At 44.3% G+C, this 24,173-nt stretch overlaps 1 protein-coding gene across 2 annotated transcripts in view; it reads right to left on the minus strand.

The window, feature by feature from the left end:
- Positions 1-24,173, minus strand: part of slc6a9 (solute carrier family 6 member 9) — a 47,254-nt gene that overhangs the window by 20,015 nt on the left and 3,066 nt on the right. The window contains exon 2 of one of the 2 annotated variants that reach the window (XM_037459480.2): positions 22,180-22,429. In XM_037459480.2, coding sequence (XP_037315377.2) covers positions 22,180-22,209 — 30 coding nt within the window. In that variant the 5' untranslated portion in view covers positions 22,210-22,429. Of the gene's footprint in view, positions 1-12,114; positions 12,688-22,179; positions 22,430-24,173 lie in introns of those variants that run through there. The other variant, XM_037459479.2, reaches the window with a different exon arrangement.

Here is a 24,173-nt window from a genome sequence, read left to right on the forward strand (position 1 = left end):
CGAGACTCATCAGACCAGGCAACGTTTTTCCAATCTTCTATTGTCCAATTTCGATGAGCTTGTGCAAATTGTAGCCTCAGTTTCCTGTTCTTAGCTGAAAGGAGTGGCACCCGGTGTGGTCTTCTGCTGCTGTATCCCATCTGCCTCAAAGTTCGACGTACTGTGCGTTCAGAGATGCTCTTATGCCCACCTTGGTTGTAACGGGTGGTTATTTGAGTCACTGTTGCCCTTCTATCAGCTCGAACCAGTCTGGCCATTCTCCTCTGACCTCTGGCATCAACAAGGCATTTCCGCCCACAGAACTGCCGCTCACTGGATGTTTTTTCTTTTTCGGACCATTCTCTGTAAACCCTAGAGATGGTTGTGCGTGAAAATCCCAGTAGATTAGCAGTTTCTGAAATACTCAGACCAGCCCTTCTGGCACCAACAATCATGCCACGTTCAAAGTCACTCAAATCACCTTTCTTTCCCATACTGATGCTCGGTTTGAACTGCAGGAGATTGTCTTGACAATGTCTACATGCCTAAATGCACTGAGTTGCCGCCATGTGATTGGCTGCTTAGAAATTAAGTGTTAACGAGCAGTTGGACAGGTGTACCTAATAAAGTGGCCGGTGAGTGTATGTTATAGAGTAAACAGATGAGTAAACAGTGCTTACTCGGGGGGTAAGCACTGTTTACTGCACCATTACTGCTCTTGGCAATATGAAATGGCAAATAAGAATGTGTTGACATTGGGTACCAGGAAATGTCTCTCCGGGACGGCAGAAATCTGTCCGAACACTTAACTGAAGGGTCAGATCATTGTGTGTCCGTACAGGTTTCGAGATGAGACACAGTCAATATTATTTTCAAGACTCAACAGCATTTGATACGTCCGCTGAAATATAGACGCCAGTCAGCTATTACTATCCGCACAATTCAAAGTTGACCTTAAATGCGGTCAGGGACTCATTTGTATTCACACAAGCAGCTCCACTCGCAGCTCCAGCAATTTGATCCCAACCCATTGAAAATACAATTTATGTGCCACTGCCAGAGGTATGAATGAAAATAAGAACAGTTTGAGATATGTTTACTACTCTGGTAACAGACAAGAGGGCCTCTTGACAATAAACAACAAAAGGTTAAAGGTGTGTGCAGAGGAACAGCTGTCTTCAATGTGTCGGAATCAGTTAGAAGTCAATGCACAAAATAAAAGCTGTGTTTGGTGAAAAATATTTCCTGTATACTTTCAAGAGAGCACACGATGCACTTCAGGTTAAGAGAATTACTCTTGACAACAAGACGTAGTGCAATGGTTTAAAAGCAAAGGACATCGGCATGTGAAAAACAACTTTGTCCAACCGGCTAAATTGGGCTGAACACACAACGTACTCCTTCCCACAAGAAGCCCCATGTCAAGGCGGAGGCACCCAGTGATTCATGGCAGTGCCGTGTCCTGCATGCAGTTTGGCTCAGTCTCCTTTCTTTATATTCAAATCCCAATCACGCAAATTAATGCGATCGGAAAAACTTTTACATACCTTTTCCCCAGCCAATGACCAGGCCTCGGTTATTCAATGTGGCACACGTAATCTCCCCGGCTCCACCTACGGGAGGTTTAGTAAACATGTCTGTCTGCAGTGACTGAATCCACTCGGCTATTATGGGACAAAAAGCCCACCGGATCCCCCCCAAAAACAGGCCGCTCAAAGCCGTCTTTATGAGTGGGCTGTGAGGTGAGAGTAATGGGCCTAAAGGCGGCGTAGAACGTGGCTTCTCAACCTGCTACTGTTGGGGCCACATACCCAAGGATCCCATTGGGAAGGGGCTGAATAACCCCCCCTCCACGGCTGATTAATTAAGACCAATGGATGGGGTTGTCAGGAGCAGGAGGAGGAGGAGGAGGAGGAGGAGGAGAGAAAGTCGAGCCTTGTCAGATGAAGGGTGGGATAGAAGGCCGCCCAGGAGTGAGTGGTCACTCACAAGTTACATCACTCTGTGCATTGAGACTCCAGTTCACACTGGAAACACTTTAAACCTTTGTCCACAATGCTTATGAACATACTAATAATGCAATATTATCTGCTTAAATCACTGTATCACTACAGGATTATTATGCATAATTATGAATAATTAAGTAAAATATAATACGTTAAACATGCAAAAATAAATACATTATAAGTATTATAAAAATTGCACTTATTGTTATTTTGTATTGCAATGATCACAGTATTACATTACATTTGCCATTGCTTTTTTAAATTCTTTATAACGCAAAATATAAAAATAGAATTGTATTAAAACAGACAACCTGCTCACCGTCAAAGAACACTCCCAATATTATTATATTATATTATATTATTACACGCCTCACCATTTGACACAATATCAAATAAGTAATGATTTGATTGATTTTTCTGCTTTCAAATTTTAATACAAACAAATAGCAATCATTCATGTAATTATTCATGGAAACTGTCAACAGACCGCGGAGTAATTTATTTGAATAATCAAAAACAAGTATTCAATAAAGCTGTGTAATAATGCATTATAGTCGTGGACGTCCAAGAAGCACAGATTTTGCCCTTTGTGCACTTGATACAAACTCCTTCATCTGAGGACCAACTGAAGCTTATTTCAAACGTCTGGGAGAATTTTCTGAGGTTGCCTAAGTGTGAACTTGGACACCTCATCCCTCATCTGGCACTGAGGCCCCGCCTTCAGAGGGAGCACTAAGTGGTCACAACTTGAAAGCTCTACCAACAGATGCAAATTCCCCCCCCCCCCCCCCCCCCTTCCCCCAGAGTTGCCCTCATAACGCATTGAGATTCAATTACCCAACGCTCTGGAGATTAGAGATGCATAAACGCAGGCCACATTCAAAACTATTTAGCGTCTTCTGTCTCTCTGCATTAACACGTTTGCTAACTCTGTTTCCAACTTTTTTATCTTGCGTTGAGTTTCGCATTGTAGTTTTATACAGTATTCACTTATAGTTCTACATGTTTGGCAGCGATTGCAATTAAAAACATGAGCCCTGCAAGTCATTCAGATGGACAGTTTGTAACTCAGATGCACAAATACAAAAGAAGATGCCCGTCAAATAATCTCAATATCACCTTTGTGAGATTTCCCCTTAAGATTTTACCAGAAAAACAACCTGCCTTCTCTCCAATAGGACATTGATGTGTCAGGTTTGTAAAAAGCCTAATCGGGGTTTTATGTCCAACATTTTTAACCACGTAGCCTGGTACGTCTGGGACGTTGCAGTCACCGCACTACCTCCACCTTTAAACCCCCCCCCCTACCCCCCAGCATCTCACTCCTTACCTTGACAACATTCTCCATGGTGAGCAGCAAAAAGTCCCAATAGAACGGTGACCGACCAACTCGTCGATCTCCAACACTTAAATAGCACAGACCCTCAGCAGGCTGGAATCCTCAAATACCTTTCCTTGGGGGAGGGACGATGAAGTGGGCTGGTTGTGGGAATATCTTTGAGAAAAAAAGGTGGGAGGTGGGTGGGGGGGGGTCAAGAAGTGCAAAGGACGGACCAGGTGTGGCTGGGGGCAAAGGAGAGAGGGGGAAGGCGATGCATTTGATGTGGGAAACCAAGGGTGTGTACACGTCCCTGTGTTTCTTTGTGTGCAATGAGTTTTGTGTGTACTTAGATGCACGTGTGCATGCGTTCCGATGATAATCTGAGATCTTTTTGGCAAAGACGAACCACAGATTTCCTCAATCGCCACTGCCACTGCTTCCCAGAGGGCCAATCTGCCATTGTCTGCGAGCGCAGGACGACAACCCCCCCACATCCAAATCAGGAATAGGGCTGCTCATCTTGAATCATGAAGACAATGGGACTACAGCGCGACAGAGAAGACGGGGACGCGTACTAAGAGCGATGTGAGGTAAGACAGCGTGAGGGCGGGGGGGGGGCAGAGCGATGGGAGAAGGCAGACAGACAAACAGGCAGGGCTAGCTGGAGCCACTGCAGCCGCCCCCCCCTTCCTCCATACCACCCCCCTTTGGCCTGTTCACTCATTTGTTTAACAAGTTCATTTGTGCGTGGGCCTTCATCGGGTACGGCTGAAGTGATGCGCGAGGCTGGCCTGCGGGGCCGTTGGCCCTCGCAAGCTGTTCACCTGTATGCCTCTCCGCCCCCCGCACCCACACACACACACACACCACTGTGCGCAAACACAAGCATAGACACAGCAATGGCATCCGATCAGGCCAGAAGTGCGAGCAGTGCGTGAATGCTGGATTCAAGCTGCAGCGCTTCATCGATATCAGCCGGGCAGCGGCGAGTGAAAGTGTTTATTGCGAGGATGAAACCATCAGTCAATATCGGATTCAACTTTAGAAACAAACAAGCTAGCTATTATTTTCAACTATTTCATGGATATGTGAATTGATTTTCTTATTGTATTTCTTTGATTTGATGGTAACTCCAAAATACATGTATACTAAAACTGAATATGTTGTACATTGTTGGTTTGGACAAAAATAACAACTAAAGTAAAATTGTCAAGTTATATTTAGATAATTGTGTCTTTTCCTGTATTTTTCATAATCAATAGTTTTATGGCAAAAAAGTCAGTTATGCTACAAAATACAATTGAAGGATCTCAAACATAACACAACGTTAACTCGTTAACAGCGGTATTTCTTATATCTCATTTTAATACCAATAAATCCATGTGAAGGTTACGAAGGTGATAAATGATGCTATATAGATGCTATATGCATATGCAATAAAGGAATACAAAATTTGACCCCCTTTATATCTTTTTGGAAAAGAAAAAATTAAAGTTTGAAATGTTTAATGCAAACTGCAAATCTGATTCTTCAACTTTGACCTTGAATATTTACCACAGAGGAATTTACAATGTCTAACTGCGTATCGTGGTGTCTCCAGATAAACAACATGTGTAAAAGGAAGTTGTTTTCAGCCCTGACAGGAGGTCAGCTTTCATCCGAAGTAAAAGAACCCCAGAAATTTAAAAGAAACTTACCACTTCTAAGATCAGATAAACTGCAGATACAACATCACGGAGGCTCTGCCCAAAATATTACCAACATTGAACATATTGGAAAGCACATCCAATTTGATGCAACAAAATCAATACTGGCAACAAACGTGTGAATAAGCCAATCACGATCTACAATCTACAACCCCAACAGTCCCAATCCTAAATCTACATTCCCTCATTAATGAGCACAACCACACTCAATGCAAAAGATGATCACGTACTATCCATCATAAATCAGTTATCCTCTCGAATATTAGCTTTGTCTCCTACACAATTTGAGACCAAGCAACGGGCCAAACATAACAGGAATATTTCAAATAAAACAAAAAACATTCACTGCTACTTATGGCGGAACGTTTTCAATTTAATAACTTGTATTTCTGTGATTTGCAGATACTTATGTGGGTCTAACTTTCTGATTCTGCCTCAAATATGGAGGCCAATTGGTCAAGAAGACAGTTTACAGAGCAGCCTTTTGACTCTTGGCAGCGGCACAACAAGAATAAACTGTGCAGACATTTGGGTTAAGTTCATATCAATAACTTCCAGTACCCTGGACTGGTTTCCTGCCTTTTCACAGAGGCACCAGCTGGTTACCGTGTGCCATTGCGGTGCGGGATCCCAAATGGGTTGATTTGGAAGTAAACATCAATCACAGCTGTTGTTTTCCTTCGTTTTGCTGTATTATTGGTATGTTTTACATTTGGCTCTGATTAAGCAAATCAAAACGCGTAGCTCATATTCTGCCTGAATAGATTTCATAAAATGTCAATGCTATTAGACGAATAACGCAAACACTAAAGTACACTGAGCCGTTGCGATCCCCTGTCACTGACATTCTGCCTTCTTGCTATATAGAAAACAGGTCATTTAAAAGTTATTCCCTTGCTACTCGTGGCAAAGACTAAACAAACAGCAGGCCAATGATGCAAATAATCACAAATGGCCCCGCGAGTAACGCAATGCAAAAATGGCTTTGCATTTGGAGTGAACGCAGCATAAGCCAGGAAACACAAGCCCGCTCCTACAGGAATATGAACTCTATCCATGTCAATCCCAATCCTAATGGCCCAAGGCTTCAGGTTGGAGAGTTCTGCCACTGAAGGCTTCAGGAAGTTCACCTTCGCTGTGACCTTAACATTCTCCAACACGGAGGGTAACTCTAACTGGGCTATTAATCACTAAGTCACCCCCTGTACATGCTACTATGCTATTATTTATTACATGCACAAATAGTTTATAATTAGGGCTGTCAAATGATTAAAAATTTTAATCAAATTAATCAGAATTTTCAGTGGATTAATCATGATTAATCACCTGAATCCTAACAATTTTTTCTTTCTGAAATGCATAATAAAGATAAATAACAGGACACAGATACATAATTATCATTATTATTATCATAATTATTATTTTTTACATAAATACATGTTATTGATATTTGATTTTTTAATTCATTCCAGAAAATAATCAAATCAATGTTATTTGATAAGTTAGACTGATTTCCCTGCATGGCTCTAGAAGGGTCTCGAGCCTCTGCAGTTTATCCCACTCTGCTGTGAGTTTGTGCTCCTGCGATGACCAGACATGACCAGACATGTCAACCCTCCCGATGTTTCAAAGCCCCTCCCGAAAATCTCCCGGACCGACCTTTCTCCCGATTTCCACCCGAACAACAATATTGCTGCACCACCCGTCACTGGGCGCGCCGTTTCAGACCGAACAATAATAAAGGTTACACCTTAAAGTCAAGCGCGGCGATTAGAACGACTGGCGCTGCAAAGAAATCCGCTACCACCCCCATTTCAGTGTGAAATATCCCCATACCTGGGAGGAATTACATCGCATTGGCTTCTCTTCCTCCGCATGTTTCAGAACAGTATTACGGGTCTCTCCGATGGTCTTTCCTCTATCTCAGCGCTGCTCTTTATTTATTTTTCTTAGCAAAGCTCTGCTGGGCGGAGCTTTTCTTCTTCTCTGTTCCGCTGCGCGAGAACCGGGGGGAGGGGGAGGGGGAGGGGGGGGGGGGTGCGGGTCTCTGGCGCAAACGACTTGCTGAACCTGACGGCCTGACGTATGCCTGCAGGTGGCAGTAATGTGTTGTATAGGATGAAGTGCATTCCCTAGAAGAAGAGCTTCTTTCCGGACCTGAATAATTTGTCACACTGCGCATGCGTGAAATGCGTCAAAAAAATTGACGTAATTAACAACAAACAGCTAATTAACGCCGTTAACGCGCTATTTTTGACAGCCCTATTTATAATAGAATCAGATCCTCAAACTTTTAGATCCTCAAAATTCCATCTATTATATCCTTTCAACCAGAACAAGACTGACAACAAACTTGAGAAATGGAGAATCGACAGTCTCTCATTACGAGTTAAAACAAGTGCTCACTGTTGACCCCACTAAAGGTCAGAACCCCTGTGACCCCAGTCAAATAGTGCCTCTCCTTTCCTTCCTGACCCCAGCTGTTAAATTGCCATCGTTCTTTTAGTGCCCCGTGGGGAGAAGCAGCACATTCTGAGCCATGTGCCTCCACAGTTTCTGATTTCACTTGAATCCTTTAGTTACTTTGTATTTAGAAAGCAGAAAAGGTTCTTGTTCACCTGATGTGTACAAGAAGCAGTCTATTTATGTTGTTTATCTGATGGCGTAATTCTACCACGGTACTGTGTGACTGGAGACATATTTTGTGTGTCCATGGGTTTGGATGTACAAATTACCATCCTGTTGTGCAAAAACAATGTTAATTGGCCTTTGAACTTCAAAAGCCAAGCAGTGACATGAAACGCTCTCGGTTGAATTGAGCTGTCAAATGAGAAAATATCTGGGGGTTTTTGTTTAAAAAAGTAAAAGACATAATCCTGTGTACTTAAATACCACAAAGAACACAAGGATATAGAGCAGACCTTGCCAGACTCTGATTTTCAATGCAAATTTTCCATGCCTCAATATTATAAAAAAGGTCACTAGCACTTTCACTAGATCTCTGTGCATGTCTTTCATGGCATTAGGTTGTTTGTGAGCCACTAACCAACACAATTATTATTATTTGATAAATAGTTTTATTTAGTAAGCTTTAGAGGCTGGTTGTTGTTTTGTCGACTAAGCTAGGCTAAGCTAAACTAAAACTAAACTACTACTTTAGCCTTATACTGAACAGACAAATATGGGAGTGGTATTGATCTTCTCATTTGGTTCACATTAAATTTCTTGTTTAGTTTTCAATGTATCTGTAAACTATCAGGAGGTATTTTCTCCCCAATTTCAGCAGCAAATAGTTCTGAACCAGTGCAGCTCAGATAATGGGTATTTTACTATTAAAGAGCCATATCATGAAGACTATAAAAAAAGAACTACTCAAAAACAAAGTTAAAATGATTCAAACTGATAGTTCTACCGTAACTTTCTACCATAGCAATAAGCAGCTTCTCCATCTTCACAACGCTGACGGCTAACGTGGCACACATGCACGTCCATCATTGGCATTTCCCTCCAGTCAGACACCCAGCTGGTCCACTCACGCTGGCCAATCAGCCATTATACGACAGTTCTTACTTATCAGTTACGCCTGCGTCCGTCCGTGCACCCAGCCATGCATGTGGACTCAGTTGGCTGTGTGTTGCGTTGTACAACTGTGTGTTTCTGCATGGCAGCTGTGAGCCCGGAAGCTTGACTTAGTGAAGTCAGAGGGAGACCGAAGGTTAGAGCCACCACAGGGAGATGGACAAAGGCTGCGCACGCGCACACACGTACACACACACACACACAATGTATTTTGGCCTCTCTTTTCCACATGTGTCTGTTCCCTTGCTTGCTGAGCCTCGGTGCAGTGAGTAAACTCTGCTACTTTGCACTTCCGCTCCATAAACTGCAACACCTGCCCCCAGATGGGCAGTGTGTGTGTATGTGTGTGTGTGTGTGTGTGTTGTGTGTTGGCCCCTGCTGGCTTCCTACACTAGATGTAATGTACTGAACTGCATATTAGCTGCTACCCACACATTATATTAGACATACATGGAAGTTTCATAGTCAATTTCATCTCATTAAGTTTCCGGATGACGTGTGTGTGTATGTGTGTATATGTATGTATTTTTTTATAATACTGCCGTAATAATAAAGGTCAGTCAGTCATGCCAGTGTGACAGCCTGCACAGCAGACTTTGTTTGTTGTTTCTACATGGAGACATAGAGTGAAAGGTACGTGTGGGAGCTTGCAGCGCTCTACAGTGGAAGAATTTGTACCTTTCAACACAACCAGCCTCATAAGCCTCTTGGTGGGGCACCTGATGATCCCGAAAAGCTTATGAACAAAGCAATCATTTGGGTTAGTCTGTTAAGACTGTTTGTTTACCGTTCGAATAGTATTGACTACGATTCCAAAATAGAAAGCAAAAAGTAGTTTACCATCCAGCTGAAAAGTCTCAGGATGTACAAATGCGTGTCAAAGGCACCGCAAGTTCAACTTACTCACATACAATGATAAAATAACGAAATGATGAATCGACATAATGAATCAAAGCAATGACTTATATTGATGTGGATAGGATATTTAATCTGATCTTTTCTTTCAGTAAAAAGGATGTCAAAGGCAATCACCAGCACTCACTTAGCAATTCCCCGATCAATCAGAACTCCTTATTACTCCAATTACTGGTGAAGCACACGCACACGCGCGCGCACACACACACAGACACACACACACACACACACACTATTGTCCAACACCGTGAGGTCACTCTACCGCTGAGAGGATGAAAGATGTTAACCGAGTAATCACAGAAGAGATCACCGGGACCATGACTTTGAGCTGAACTCGCTTTTTTAGATCAAATTTCTTCATTCATTTTCTAAATTCTAAATAGCAATATTTGGTCATTAATTTTTTTTAATATTATGTAATATTTTATAAAGAAAATTAAATTATCTATATTATTATAGACCAGATTATTATGATGATTATTGAGTTAAGTTTAATGACCAATCAAAAATCAACCAAAATCCTTTTTCCTGTGAGAATAACTAGAAGTGTTACAATTGCTTCCAAAGGTTCCTAATTAAAAAGGAGCAGAGCAGCAAAGCAACTTAAAGAGACAGTTTCTTTTTATTTGTAATAATCCAAGCTTACCAAACGTTTTCAGAGGTTTGTTCTTTTTTTCAGAGGCGTTATAGATCAATAAACATAACTACATTTTTATTGAATCCCACAAGTTGTAAAAGATGTGTCTATTCCTAAGTAGAAATCGTGTGAAGCAATTTTTGTTGCTGGTGGATAAGCGGTCATTATGTTGGGGAAGGCCAAAGGGAATAAAAGTAAATGAACAAATAAACTCCTCAAAGCCCAATGAGTTTTATTGTTTAGAGTACAACCTAAACAGGTGTTCTCATCAGAGGGAAATACACTGGAATCGGTTTTCAAACCGCATAGTTTGATTATGGATAATCAAACTTTCAGAGCGCTTTCAGATCTACATCATGTGATCTGGTGACACACCTGGATTCATAACAAAACAAATGAGCGCCTCAGGTCTTGTGTGTCAATGTTATATGAAGCACTTTGTGTGTCAAAGTGCTTCATACAAGTAGAAAAACACTCTGGCTGATGAGCACAGACCCTCCCCCAAATTCTTCCAAACTCCCCGTCCTACAGGGAGTCTCCCGATGTGAGTGACAGAGCCATATCGGGTTCAGCTGCAGCATCTTGTCTTGTCATTTATGACATTAAAGATAAACACTTTAAACATAGACAAGAGATGACGGGGCAGACCACGCTTCTGTTAAGTTTACCGAGAAGCGCCATGGATTCACACTCAATGATTATAGAATCCCCTGCCTGTAATTATGTAATTGTGTCCGCACAGGGCTGTCAATCAAAGCTTTTGGGGAAAAATACTGTGTGTGTGTGTGTGTGTGTTAACAAATCCGAAACGTCCACAATCAGCGTGTGTGCCTCCCTCAGACCAATTTATCTCAAGTAGAAAAGTACCTGGACCAAAATCAACGGATTAACATGTGGACTGTCAGCAGTGTACACACAGACAGACAGACACACACACACACACACACACACACACACACCTTCTACCTACAACCCATCCCGGAATTCTTCTGTGTGAGCATTTTCCGTGGCTCTTTTGTGGCTAAGCTTGCGTGTGGGTGTGTGTGTGTGTGTGCGTGGTAACGTGCTTGACTACAAAACCACAGCACTCAGCCTCGACACTCGTGTCGGAAACAGGCAAAACAGGAGAGAAGCGTTTGTTTAACAAAGCCAGCCAACCGCACTCTATTGTCTCTATTCTCACGTCTCATCTCAAACAGATCAGACGATGTAATCGCTTCGTCGACTGATGGAAAAAATAAAAAAACACACACGCACACACACTAAAAGCCGAGAGAAGGATGGATGTGCGGTATTGAGGTGCTTTGGGGGAGGGTTGGGTGGGGGGGGGTATAAATATCGGGCCGTTTCTCCTGGACACTGCTTTTCTACTCGGTCACTCTCTTTCACACACACGCGGGCGGACCATCCCACTTCCTTACCAAACTCCGTCTCTCACGGCGCTGCCCCGGACTTCCCACTGCAATTACTTATAAAAACTTTTCAGGGGCCGCCACACGTGGTCAGGTTTTTAAAGAGCTGCGTCCCCCTCCTCGCGTGGTGCGGGGGGTATTGAGTCGTCACAGACCCCCTGAATGATCACCGAAAAATAAGGCGGCGTAGACAATAGCTCGTCTTGATGAATTCAATTCTTTCAGGACCCTGTACCGTTGTCCAGGCAGCTCTGGGCGAAACAATCGTTGCTTTGATAGTCCAAGAAACACACACTCACTGGGTTGCTCTTAGAAACTCGCTCTAACTACTTCCGATTCGGGATCTAAAGATAATGCACGTCTGACCGGAACCTGGGACGCGTTCAGGTTTCCCGTCCCAGAGAAGTCTACTGTCGTTTCCTGCCGCACGAGCCGGCATGAGGCGCAAATAATAAAGAAGAAAAAAAACGCCGGCGTGCTCACCTCTGATGCCAATGGAGACATAGGAGAGGGGACAGTGGGAGACAAATCAACACACAATATGACAGCTTGGACTGACCTGGTCCGCGGTGGAAGCGGCAGTGGTGTTCGACTCGGACATGATTTGATGCTGTGACCCAGTGGTGCTTCTCTGCTGGCCACTGTGGGCTCCTTCATTCACACCTTGCCTCTCAGTTCCGTGGCGTGCGGGCGAGAGAGAGCGAGAGAGAGAGAGAAGAGAGAGAAAGAGAGCGGGAGAGCGTACAACCTCCCTTTTGCCCTTTTGCTTGATTAATGCCTGAATTACGTTCACCTCATTTCATTTGATGGAGCTCTGCTTCCTCTCTGCCTCTCTTGCTCATTCGGCATGGTACCCCGTTCCCTCTTCCCTCTCCCCCGTCCCTTCCTTCTGTGAATCCAGCTCTGCCTCCACTCCCTCCCTCTTTTGCGCTCATACTTTTTTACTCAGCCCTCCCTCTCTTGCTCTCTCGCTCTCTCTCCTTTCGCTCTTTTACTTTCATGTTCTGCCACGTTTTTCTTTTCTTTTTCGGTCGTATTTCACCATTTCAGGAATATGTGCCCCCTCTCCCTCCCAATCCTTTGCCTTCAACCGCTCCCCCCTCCCCCTTTCCCACCTCCCCTAAAAAAAAAAACACAGGAGAGATCCACAGTCTTTTTCCCCTCTACCTCCACAATGAATGGCTCGTTGTCACTCCAGCACCTAGGCTGAATACAGAGCAAGTAAGCGGGAGAGAGGAGAAGCAATGGGGAGGTGGGGGGGTTTGAACTTCTAGTTAAGCTTGCCGGAGTAAAGCGGGGGGAGGTCTGGAGCACCCATGGGTAATGGCCAAGCTCTCCCCCCCTCCACCTCTTATTGCTTCTCCCAACAGATTAAAGCGAGGAGCCCACAAGTGAGGAGACTTCCACCAGACCCCATGCCCCCCCCCCCCCCCCACCACCACCCCCCCAACACCACTCTTTCTGTGCCTCTCATTTCTTCCGTTTGTTTTCAGAGGCAGCTGCTGCAACTCTGCAGACCACCAACAACTTCCCTTTCAGCAGCACTTGACTCTTCCAAATCCTTGTCCGTCTCTACACCCCGACATTGCCAATGCCCCCCCCCCCTCGAGTCCTCCCTTCTAACGTGTTACACCGAAAGGCCAGGCAGAGCCAAAGCCCTCCTTCTGCGACATGTTCGCATAGTTACACCCTCACAAATTCAAGCACCCCCACCCCACTTTGCCCTCATATGGCTCAAAAAAAAAAGTGATGGAGTTAGGCAGGTAGGGAAAGAAAAGTTAAAAGTGCATCCGCCATGGCGGCGCTAAGGAGGGATCAATAAACACGTCACTCATTCATCAGAACGGCAATTTCCCCCAATGGGATGTGGTGCGAGCGAAGTTGACATGCACCTGGCGCCCGGCCTAATGGATGTTTGGTAGCCGGGGACAATGGCCGCTGCCGCTTGAGTAGAGGCCCTCCAGATATGTTTAACACGAGACAAGCAATGCAGACAGGACGCCATTCATTTGTCTATCAATTCAGAGGATTAGAATCTCACAGGGGATCCAATAAAGGAATCATTACCATATACCCGCCCTATTCAGTGTGCTCAGAGGAAGTACCAAGGGCAATGAAAACAAGTGCCCCCAGCAAACAGTTGACCATGTTGACGGACTCAGAACAGACTGATCATTGTTGAAGAGGCACCGTTGCACTTTCTCCGTTACTTTTGCAGCGATCGGTAACTAAGACGTTGTTTGGTCCACATGAGTCTGTTTACCCACTTAGTTTAAGTGTCTAGATTCACTCTGTGGTTTTGACCCGACTGAATCTACCTGCATGTATTAGCATATATTGGCTTGAGATACCGCAGACGTATTGATATCGGCCGATAAGTAACAGGAAATTCCAGTAGAGAAGTCCCCCTTCCACAACACACAAACACATATGTTGCTGTAACCGGCGTATGAGGGCCGTGTAAATATAATTGCATGATCGTGGTAGCAGCTGGCTAAGGAGGGGCTTATTTTGATAACTAATTATCCCATTATGTTGGGTCATTTAACTCTAATTAAAGACGCACAGATGCCGCTAATAACACCAACTTGTTAAGTTTTCACTGGTTTCTTCTTCTTACGACAGCAGAAGGACCTGTGTGAGAGAATAACAGCGTCCACAGGGTGGAGGTCTTCCGCACAGCTTCACCTGGAGGACTATTGCATTGTTGCATTTAGTTGGAAGACAATTGTCATCATTGTAGTCATTTGAAAGACGATTGGATTGTTTAGTTGTAGAAGTGAAAATGGACAAATTGTCCGTAGCAGAAAGATGCAGAAATGGCTGGAAACCGCTTCATTGATTAGTCATTTCGGGAAAGAAAATACTCATGACGTCTTCAGATGTGTTGTTCTGTCTGACTAGAATTTTCAAAGTCCAAAAGAAGTTGTAACCACTGAATTAGTGTCATTTTTGCTTTAAAAAAAATGATCAAAGATGAATTGTTCATCAAATCACGTTCTGATAATCTGATTCACAAGAGGCGTGTTCGGAAACCTTTGAGTACGAGCGGTGTTCCCGTGTAAACAAGGACGAGCCAAGAGAAAACAAACACTCACTGGAATACTGATCAGGTCAGAGGCTCTGCTCACACACATCAGCATCGATTAGGGGTTCAACTATGGCCACATGCATCCTGAACCCTGCACTACGACAGGGGTAGTGTTTTGGGGGGGTTTTGTGGTGGGGGGAATGAGCATAGTGGATTACACACCAGGGTAGGCTGACTGAACCAACCATAATCTCCTAAATTATTATTTATGAATTATTTTCAATCTATATCTTCTCTCATGTTTTTCTCTCCTTTTGCAAAGTACTCTTATTTGTGTTAACATATTCCAAATATATCTGATAACTAAAAAGATATATATTTTTCCTTGCTTTTTTGTGTTCCAAAATGACTGTAAAGCACAAAAAGAGTTCACAAAGGAGTTTCATAACTGCTTAACTTCAGTTTTGCATGTTCCCTCCCACAGTCCGAAGGCGATGGGGTCCATCTGTGTCAGGCCTGTGAGGACTGCTTTTTTTCCTTGTTCAATCCAGTGCAAACAGAAAAACGCTCCCTCTGACGTACCATTCATCTAGAACAAACCAGTTTGTTCTACATTACAGTGGTTAAAAAAAACAAGTAGCCCACAGAGATACAAGATACACAGAGCAAACTCCATAGTTGAGGACAATCAAACTAAAAACACTCTTGCTAAAGATCATGACATAAAACAGCGGTTTTGTGAAGCATCCCAATGTGTATCTGTCATTTCAGTGATACGCACACAGCTTGAGGTCTAGACCCTGACTCAAGGTGTGTTGTGTACGCTGAAATTACTCAGCCGGGTTACCTAGTCTGTTACCACATCTTCTTTCATATCAACGTATAGAGCTGCTTTCATGTTAAAAATCTCAGGGGGGGAAACAGCCCACTTCTGGGCTCATTACATCCTATCTGTCCCTTACAGCAATTAGTTTAATATCTCTTCGCCTCGCATTAGCTCAGTACGCCTGTGATGGGACGTCCTACTATGGGAAGGGGGGGGGGGGGGGACTGTGAGGAGGACTTGACAGAGTTAAGGTTCACAATAGGACAAGCACCACAGGAGCCAGAGGAGCCACAGGGGCTTAGTCCGGCGCAACAAAAGGACAAAATGTTTTGAGAGGCACTGCTGGAATGAAAAAAATACCCCCAGTTGATCAGTTGAAAAAAGAAAAAAAAAGAAAAGGAGTGAACCGGGACGAGTGATGTTTGTTTGGCAGTCCAGCTGAATTGAGCCCACGACCTGACCTGGCCACTCGTGGCCCCCCATGGGAGAAGGACAGAGGAGACGGAGAAGAAGACAAGAGGGCATCAAGGAGAGAACACAGAGCTGTTTCCAACGCTTGGTTAAACCTGAAGTTTATATGATATTTTCTCTTCTTTTCTACCCATCTCTCACTGCTTTTGCTGGGAGGGCCCCAGCTGTTCGGTCTGTATAAATAGCGTGAGGCTCACCCCCGTATTCCCTCCCCTCCCACCTCAGGGAGAGCGGGCCTCATTGGAGAGACGGCATGGGCACAAAAAAAGGAAAAGGAAAAGCAAACAACATCCACATTTTGATAAACATATGGGACCATTGCTGGGGATGAAAGTGAGGAACATGTGACTGGAGCTGGCCTCACATGGAGGAAGTCACTGTAGCGCTTGAAATTGGAAAAGAGAGGAAAAGGGATGGGAGCGGCGGGGGGTGGGGGGGGGGGGGGCAACGGAGAAAATAGAGATGGGAGGTCCCTCAGTCATTTAAGCAAATAGAAATAGCGTACAAGACGCTCAGTAGTTTCTCTTCAAGGTGTATGCAAAGATATTTACTACTATTACTCTGACTGTGAAAGTTCAAGATAGAGGATTCAAATACTTAATAATATGCCTCAGAGCGGGGGACTTTTAAATAGAGCTGCAACTAACGATTATTTTAATAATCGATTCATCTGTCGATTATTTGTTTGATTAATCGTTGAATTGGATAAAAAAACAAAAAATTTAAAAACATTAAGCATCTTTATTGAAAAATAGAACTGACAGTGCAAAACATATTTAGAAAGTGCACAAACAGTTTGCTCCTTGAACATCCCTAAGTTAGCAAATAAAATGGACTAACACAAAAAACACACATCGCATGATGAATACTTTACAGCTGCCAAATTAAATATATTAGGCACAAACAATATTTAGATTAGATTTTTCCAACATGTTTCCGTTTGAGGTGCTGAATCATCGCCGTGGTGCTCCCGTGCCAGGCCATGTCGCTTTTGCATATCTTACAATCAGACATGTCAACCCTCCCGATTTTTCCGGGAGACTCCCGAATATCAAAGATATGGAGTCAATCCCAGCAACTTTGGGAAGTAGAGTACACCTTGGACTGGTCGCCAGCCAATCACAGAGACAACAGTAAGATAGTAGAGCAAAAGTACGACAGTAGAGCATCTGTGCTCCTCTTGCTTGGTGACATTATTTCCCACATAACGCCTGTTCTCCAGCAGTGCTGCACACGGTTCTGTGACCCGGTCACATTTAAACTCAGTCGACTTGGAAGCGTTCCATAATGTCCGGAAAAGCCAAAATCTAGTCGTTAAAGACGGTGTCTGAAACGAGTCAAAGAGAAGGGAAAGTGATAAATAACACGGAGGAGTGTAAGCGGGAGAGGGCCGTCCTGCCCAGAGAAAAGCTGCCCCCCCTCCATCGCCCCGGGCTCAGTGTGTCTATCTGAGCCATTCACTCAGATAGACACACAAAGCCAGGGAGCAGTTTGGGTTCAAGCGCAACAAATGACCTAATCTTGAAAAGAGCGCAATTGGAAAATTGTTGTTGATAATACTGAGGAAAAAAGAAACAGGCAATGGGTATTTAGGATCCAAGTTATGTGGACAGAGCCGAGTCCATAATTTCGCTTGACTTCAGGAGGACATGAGGAGGGAAAGACATTAAACTAGAAACAAAAGGGGGGGAGGAAAAATGTTCAGCCTGAGTGTTTTTTTCAAATTAAATCTGAAGGTTCAAAAACACAATGAAGTGCCTATGTGGGTGTACACAGGCGCTTGGTTGGTGGGGGGTTACCTTTATAAAAGTGCCCAGCAGTGGACGTGTTTGGCATTTTTGTCTCTTGTCCCACGATTGTACGCTCGCCACAGTGGCCGTCGCTGAACTGACGTTGGGCGCTGGTCAGTCAAGAGGAGGAAAGGGGGGAGAAATCATGTCCGACTCCTTTACCCCCACGGATCTCTCCCGCTCTTTGGTTCACATCTGTTGGTTGGCCCCTCGCCCCAGAGGCAGTCACCACGGTTGCTGAGCACTGCTGTGAACTAAACTGGCTGACTGGCAGCTAAATATGTTTCTTACATAAGGACGGCGAGAGAGCGAGAGAGAGGCGGGCTGGCTTCATGCTTTCACCTGTAGGGAGCGCACGGTCTGCTCAGCGGGCCGTGCACCGCTCCAGGCACTAGGAACCCAACCCCAACAAAACCACCATAACCATGGAAACCGGCTTTTTTGATCGACAGAAGAAAACCGCTCAAATGTCAAAATGACTTCAGCGTGTTTCATTCTATCTGAAGGGAGGGAGGAGCGGGCACACACGTGTACTGTAGTTGAATTGAATGATGGACAACATCGCCATTGAACCCATCCTGCCATCCTGTGGACAGATGCTGCAAGTCTCATCGTGACCGGCCCGGCGGTTCTTCACTTTGGGTTGAGTGCTGTGCAGAGCCGTGGCCTCTTCAAGTTCATTGGGCGATATCAGATTTCTCTTCAGCTCGGCCCAGTAATGGCACATTGGTATTAATCAATCAGCGCTACCATGTGGCCGGTTGGAGTCATGTTTCCAGGTTTGTGCCAAGTCTCATGTTTCTAGCTTGTGAAGTTAAGGTCAGACAAACAAACAAAACCAAGCCCCCACTAACTAAATAAGACATTATTTGTTTTAAATGCTCAACGCATGCCGAGTGAGGTCAAGCTCGGCCCACGGGGGCTTTGGAGCAAGAGTTACGAAACATGTTGTGTATTTATAATTCCAAGTAATTGTTGCGTGTGTGCGCGCATCTTGTGATGAATGCCGGGTGTGCGTTTCTGTGACCATCTGTGAAAATCTAATATGCTTAAGAAGTATTCTTACGTATGGACGTAACATATAAGCGTGTCGTCTGTTTCTGTGTGTGTGTGACCTCAGGGAGGTTGTGGCTCTCTGTTCCACTATTTCTTTCCATTTGGTTTCCACTTCACAGCCTACAGCACACATTAGCCACACAAACCCCTGGGAAATGGCGCACATAGCGCACAAACACACACACATCCACAAAACACACTAAGGCTCTCCACCCAGCGGGTACACAGAACTGTAGGTTAATCTGGGCCTTACAAAATCTGACTCCATGTGTATTGACAAAGTGGCCGTGTCTGCGTTGATGCACCTTTCCCCTCGCTGGAAAACAACCACCTCCAAAACGTGCAATTTGTTGGTGAGACTTAACTTTTAGTTGACTGTTAATACGAGCGTTTTCTGCCCTACAAGTGGCCATATTTTTAAACTATCATCATTACTGACTGATTACGACACAAATGTCCCTAAGATTGCTATAGGGACTCAGGCCAATACAAGGCTTCCTCACTGTCCATCACAACCTGCATAGAGTGTGCATATAAGTATTGGTGGTATCAGCATCATATCTAAGTAAAAAAGAAATAATTGATCTGGACATTCCTAGTTTATGATGGCTCTTTGTGCTTTATATATATATATATAAATATATGGGATGTTTTATCTCTGGTTGTTATCAAACATGTGTTGGAATGGGTAATTGTTGAAAGTAATTATTCTCTGACCAAACAGAATTAAGCAACTTTGAGTCTCTGAAAAGCGCTATATGAAACCAAATTATTATTATTATTATTATTATTAAAAAGTTTTAGAATTTATGGTTAAAAGAGGCTTTCTCTGCTTCAAACATCTTAAATAGTTGTGGATGAAATGTCCAAACATTTAAAGCCGAGCCGCTGTGAATCTTTGATCAGACGCCAGTCTCAGCTGACCTCTTCCTCTGTTTGGTGGTGATGGAGTGGCAACATTGGTCTGCACAGTCCGACATATGAATACAGCCCCTCCTCCTCCTCCTCCGACCTCCTCCCACATTCTATACATAGGCGGTGGACATTTTTAAGACGAGTGCAAACGAAGTAACCATGGAGTGAAAAAGAAAACACCAACAAAGAGACGACGATCGCTCCAGTGAAGGCTGCTGCCAGCGCACCATCTGCTCATCCGTTGGGTGGAAGTGGCGGTTGCTTCCAGGGCAGTCAAAGACAACGCGGGAAGATTGAGGAGAGTTAGATGGAAAGGAGGAAAGAGAGGGGGGGCTGCCTTTGAACGCTATGAACAAGCAGGGGGAAATTAAGTTTCTGGACAGAAAGGGGTCCCGGCAGTGGGCGACCAGCCGAACCAGGCGGTAGCAGGAAGCAAGCGCCTTCTGTGTCCCCAGATTTACGGTGACGGGTCCATCCACCGGCCATCTGGGGCCGGCATAAATAAATTTAACCGGACTGCGAAGAAAGGATAAAGGACTTCAATAGAGAGAGGAAAAAGGGAAATAAGTTGCACTATTTTGAGGAAAAAACACAACAGGAAAGGGGCGAAGTTTGTTCCCAGCGAAGGTAAGGATGGGCGGACGAGACATGAAATGACAGAGGAATAAAAATGTCTCGTAAAAAAGACTGCGGGCGGAAGAACCAACAGAAAGGGGGGGGGGGCTTGAAGTCACACTCTTTAACACACAGTCCTTTGTCGTTGTCTCCAAGCCCTGGCTGACATCACATCTGCCGCCGACCGGGGACCGCGGCCCCTGCCACGAGAAGAGGCCGATGTCGAGAGGGCAGCGCCTGCCGTCGGTGTGTGCCAACTGTTATGTCAGCTGGAGTTGTGCTATCTTCCTGTGTTTGCCTCGGTAGATGACGGGTGACACTCTAACCTCTGCCCTCCTTTTGAACTACCAATAAGTGACCGATGAATGTTAGGGGAACAATCTGAAATCTAAATGTTGGCCCACAATGAGAGAGATCAATGTTTGGGACGCAAACATGTGGCTTCATCCGTATATAAGAGGAGCTAGGTCACTCACCCTCGTCTCTGTGTCTAACTTCAAATGGCTTTTTCATTCTCTACTTCCTGCCAAATCAAGTGAATTTACTTCAAACGAGGGACTGAGTGTTGTCCAGGAAACAGAAACTCTCAGATTTGGAGAGAGAACATAGACTGTGACGATTCCTAATAACACTAAATAAGCAATCATTTATGTCAGCTATAAGAGGAGGTCGGGCTACTATGTGGTAATTTTGCCATGCAATCATAAAACAGGTGCAACTTGTGAGGTGATAATGTACTTATTTGTAACTTTCAACTAAATATTCAACTTCACTTCAAGCTTTTATTGTGGTGACATTGAATGAACTGCCCCCTTTCTCACTATGGGAACTTTGTGTTTGAGATTGTGCTGTCAGCCGCAAATCAGCTCAGAAGAGTCCGTTCTTTTTGCAGTCATTGTTGTGCCCCTGGTGGCTGTGAGGTGTCAAATCACAGATCACTCAGAGACACATCAGCATGAGAACATCTCCACAAAAGCACGTCTTCCATAGGGAAACCAATCAAATCGTCCTTGTGACATTTAAAAGTGTTAAATCTATTCAACTGCAACATTTAAACTGTTTTTTCCGGCTGCGCTTAACTATGCAAACGACTGATTGTAATCCATCTGACTGACGAACAAACACACACAAAAAGTTCTGAGGACAAGAATGACATCGCCATCCATCAACAGCCTTCAAATGCTCAGAGAGAGGAGGCGAGACTGATAACACCCTCCGCCGCCCCGTTTAAGGTCAGACGGCATGCAGACACTGTAAGAGGGATATGCATCTCAATAGGAGGCGGCGAGAAAAAGAAAAGAATAAGTAATCTAGAAGGAAAAGCGAGGCTTCAAATGGGCGAGAATGTCAGAGGAGAGTTGAAGCTCTGAGTTTGTGTGTTTATCTTCGTCTCAAGTCGGACTGAAGAACGTGGGATTGGAGGGAGAGAGAAGTGACCTGACTGCCAATGATCCCAAACGGTTTCTTAAAGCGTAAACCAAGAACACCGGAGACAAGTTTACCAAAGACCAGATAAATGGAGGACTGCAAAGTCACGTGTGTTTTAAGGGGATGTTGTTTATGGAGGGTGTTGAGCGAATGATGGGCAAAGCACTTTGGAGGAACAGCAGGCGATGACAGCCCCCCCCGCTGAGCACAAACGGCAAAACGCTACCATTCCAATTGCTCCGAAAAACACAAGAATAAAAGAAGAGAGAAGGCGCACAAACAACACGGGACATTCAAGGCATGATGAGTCCATTAGACAAAAGACACCCGCATGAATCGGGGAGGAGAGGAGGCAGTGAATCAACTAGTGGTCCGGCCGCTGCGTCCCACCAGCGAGCTACATCCACAAAGGGGGCCTTTTCATTTATTGACTCATTTTCAAATCTGTGACACTTTTAAAAGGTGCGTTCCCTGGACAACAGCTGAACTTACCAGGATCCCGGCGAACTGCTTCTCTTCCATCCTTTAGGGACCTCGTCGGCAAAGACCCCCCACCTCACTCTCTCTCTTTAACCTCCGAGGTGGACTTGTTCGCCTCTGGTTATCGTTAGTTATCTGCGGTGGCGTTCAGCTCAAGTGTTCCGGTCCCCCCTCGTTGCCTCTTCTGCGTCGCTTGCGAGTGGCGCTGGAGTGGCGTCTCCGCTTTGTGTCAGTTCTGCCCTAATCCAGAAACTTTTCTATGCTGTGAAAGGAACATGTGACAGGCAGAGAGAGAGAGAGAGAGAGAGAGAGAGAGATAGACGGAGGGGAGGAGTGAGGGGGGGGCGAGGGGGGGAGGCGTGGAGAAGCAACACTTTTTTTAGTTACATGTAATCCATTATTCAAAAACAATTTCTCTGCCTCGGTTTGCTACTTGCTGCGTGGTAAAGAAAAATAAAAAACAAAGTCAACAGTTTGCACTTGGATGGGTTGTGAGGGAAGGGAGAGTTGGAAGTTCAACCTCTGAGGAGAGAGAGAATTTAGAAACAGTAACAGATTTGCATTTTGTAGCAAAGCAGCTGGCATAACAATGTGTTCTTTTGTGTGAGGAGATTAACTGTTGGGGCAACGTTCAGACGGCCCACCGACTGCCGCTGACAGGCTGCACAGGAGCACTCGAGGAAACGGCCTGCAGTACTTGGTGTCTGACATGTATCGAGTTACTATTTTCAGTCAGGATGACTGAATTTTTTAATGCGATGTCGCTGTAATAAGACAGCATCGTTTGTCAGATATTGCATTTCTGCTAGGGTGGTCACGATACCAAAATTATAACTTCGATACTATACCTGCCAAAATATTACAATAACCGATACTTGCGAAACCACAAATACAATACTAGCATCAATGTCCAAGCGTGTTATAACCAGCTTGCTAACATCACTAACGAGATGTCTTAATAACAACTAAACTTAGTGAAGCCTGTTGAAATTCGCTTCCTTATGACAAAACTAGCAAGTCAACGTGCAGTGAATAGTGTCACAAATGTGCCATTTACCTACATAGCCGTGTATAATCAATGCTATGATTTTACTATGTTGATTTCATTAATATCTTACTGTGGGCTAATACTAATATGAATGACATTTGTTAAGTGTTCAAAAGTTGGGCAGTAACAAGCTGGTAAAAAGGGAACCTTATAGATGTTTTATTTATTATGATCATAGATAAATATTCCAGTATCTCATTTGTGGTATCGTAAGTATCGGGTATATTTTAACAGGTGTAGTATCAAAGTCATAATTTTGGTATTATTACAATCCTACTTTGGAAATGTGTGTGTGTCAATTACTAAAAGCATCGTCCGACTGTGATTCTAGTGAAATAAAAATAATAAAAATCCCAGGCAGTTTACTAAAAGCTTTGTGCAGGAAGAGGAAGACATACGTGGCTAAATATAGCTGCCATTCAGTTTTATGAACGTACACACACACACACAGGAGCTCACAGGGACTCAAACATGCCAATCAAACTCATGTAGAGATGACAAAAAAACAAACGAGGATGAAACGCTGAACCTTACTAACCACGGCATGATGGTTGACGAGAAAAAAGTCGCTAAAGGAACCCCCGCCCCCTGCCAAACCTCGACTTGAGCAAAAAGAAGAAAAAAACAGGAAGCAGCTCAGAGGTGTTACTGGTGTGAAGATTGAAGTGTGTCGCGAGAGGCGACGTGAAACTCGAGACCGCCACATGTCTGTGAGCTCCTATCAGATAAAACCACTTCATAGTTTCAGTCAGAACATCGTCCCGATATGCAGGAAATCCTCCAATTCCTGCTTCTTAGACGTCAAGTTGTTGTTTTCCATTTAACAATATCTTTGGGTTTTGTTGTTGTTGACGCCACACCAGCTACCGATATAGACAAGGTTAGTGACGCCTGTAATCAGGTATTCATGTTGAAGGGGATCTCCCGAAGATCTGGAGGTTTGTGTTCTTCTGAAAAA

Source organism: Pungitius pungitius, chromosome 15 (genome assembly GCF_949316345.1).
Source record: "Pungitius pungitius chromosome 15, fPunPun2.1, whole genome shotgun sequence".
Lineage (NCBI taxonomy): Eukaryota > Metazoa > Chordata > Actinopteri > Perciformes > Gasterosteidae > Pungitius > Pungitius pungitius.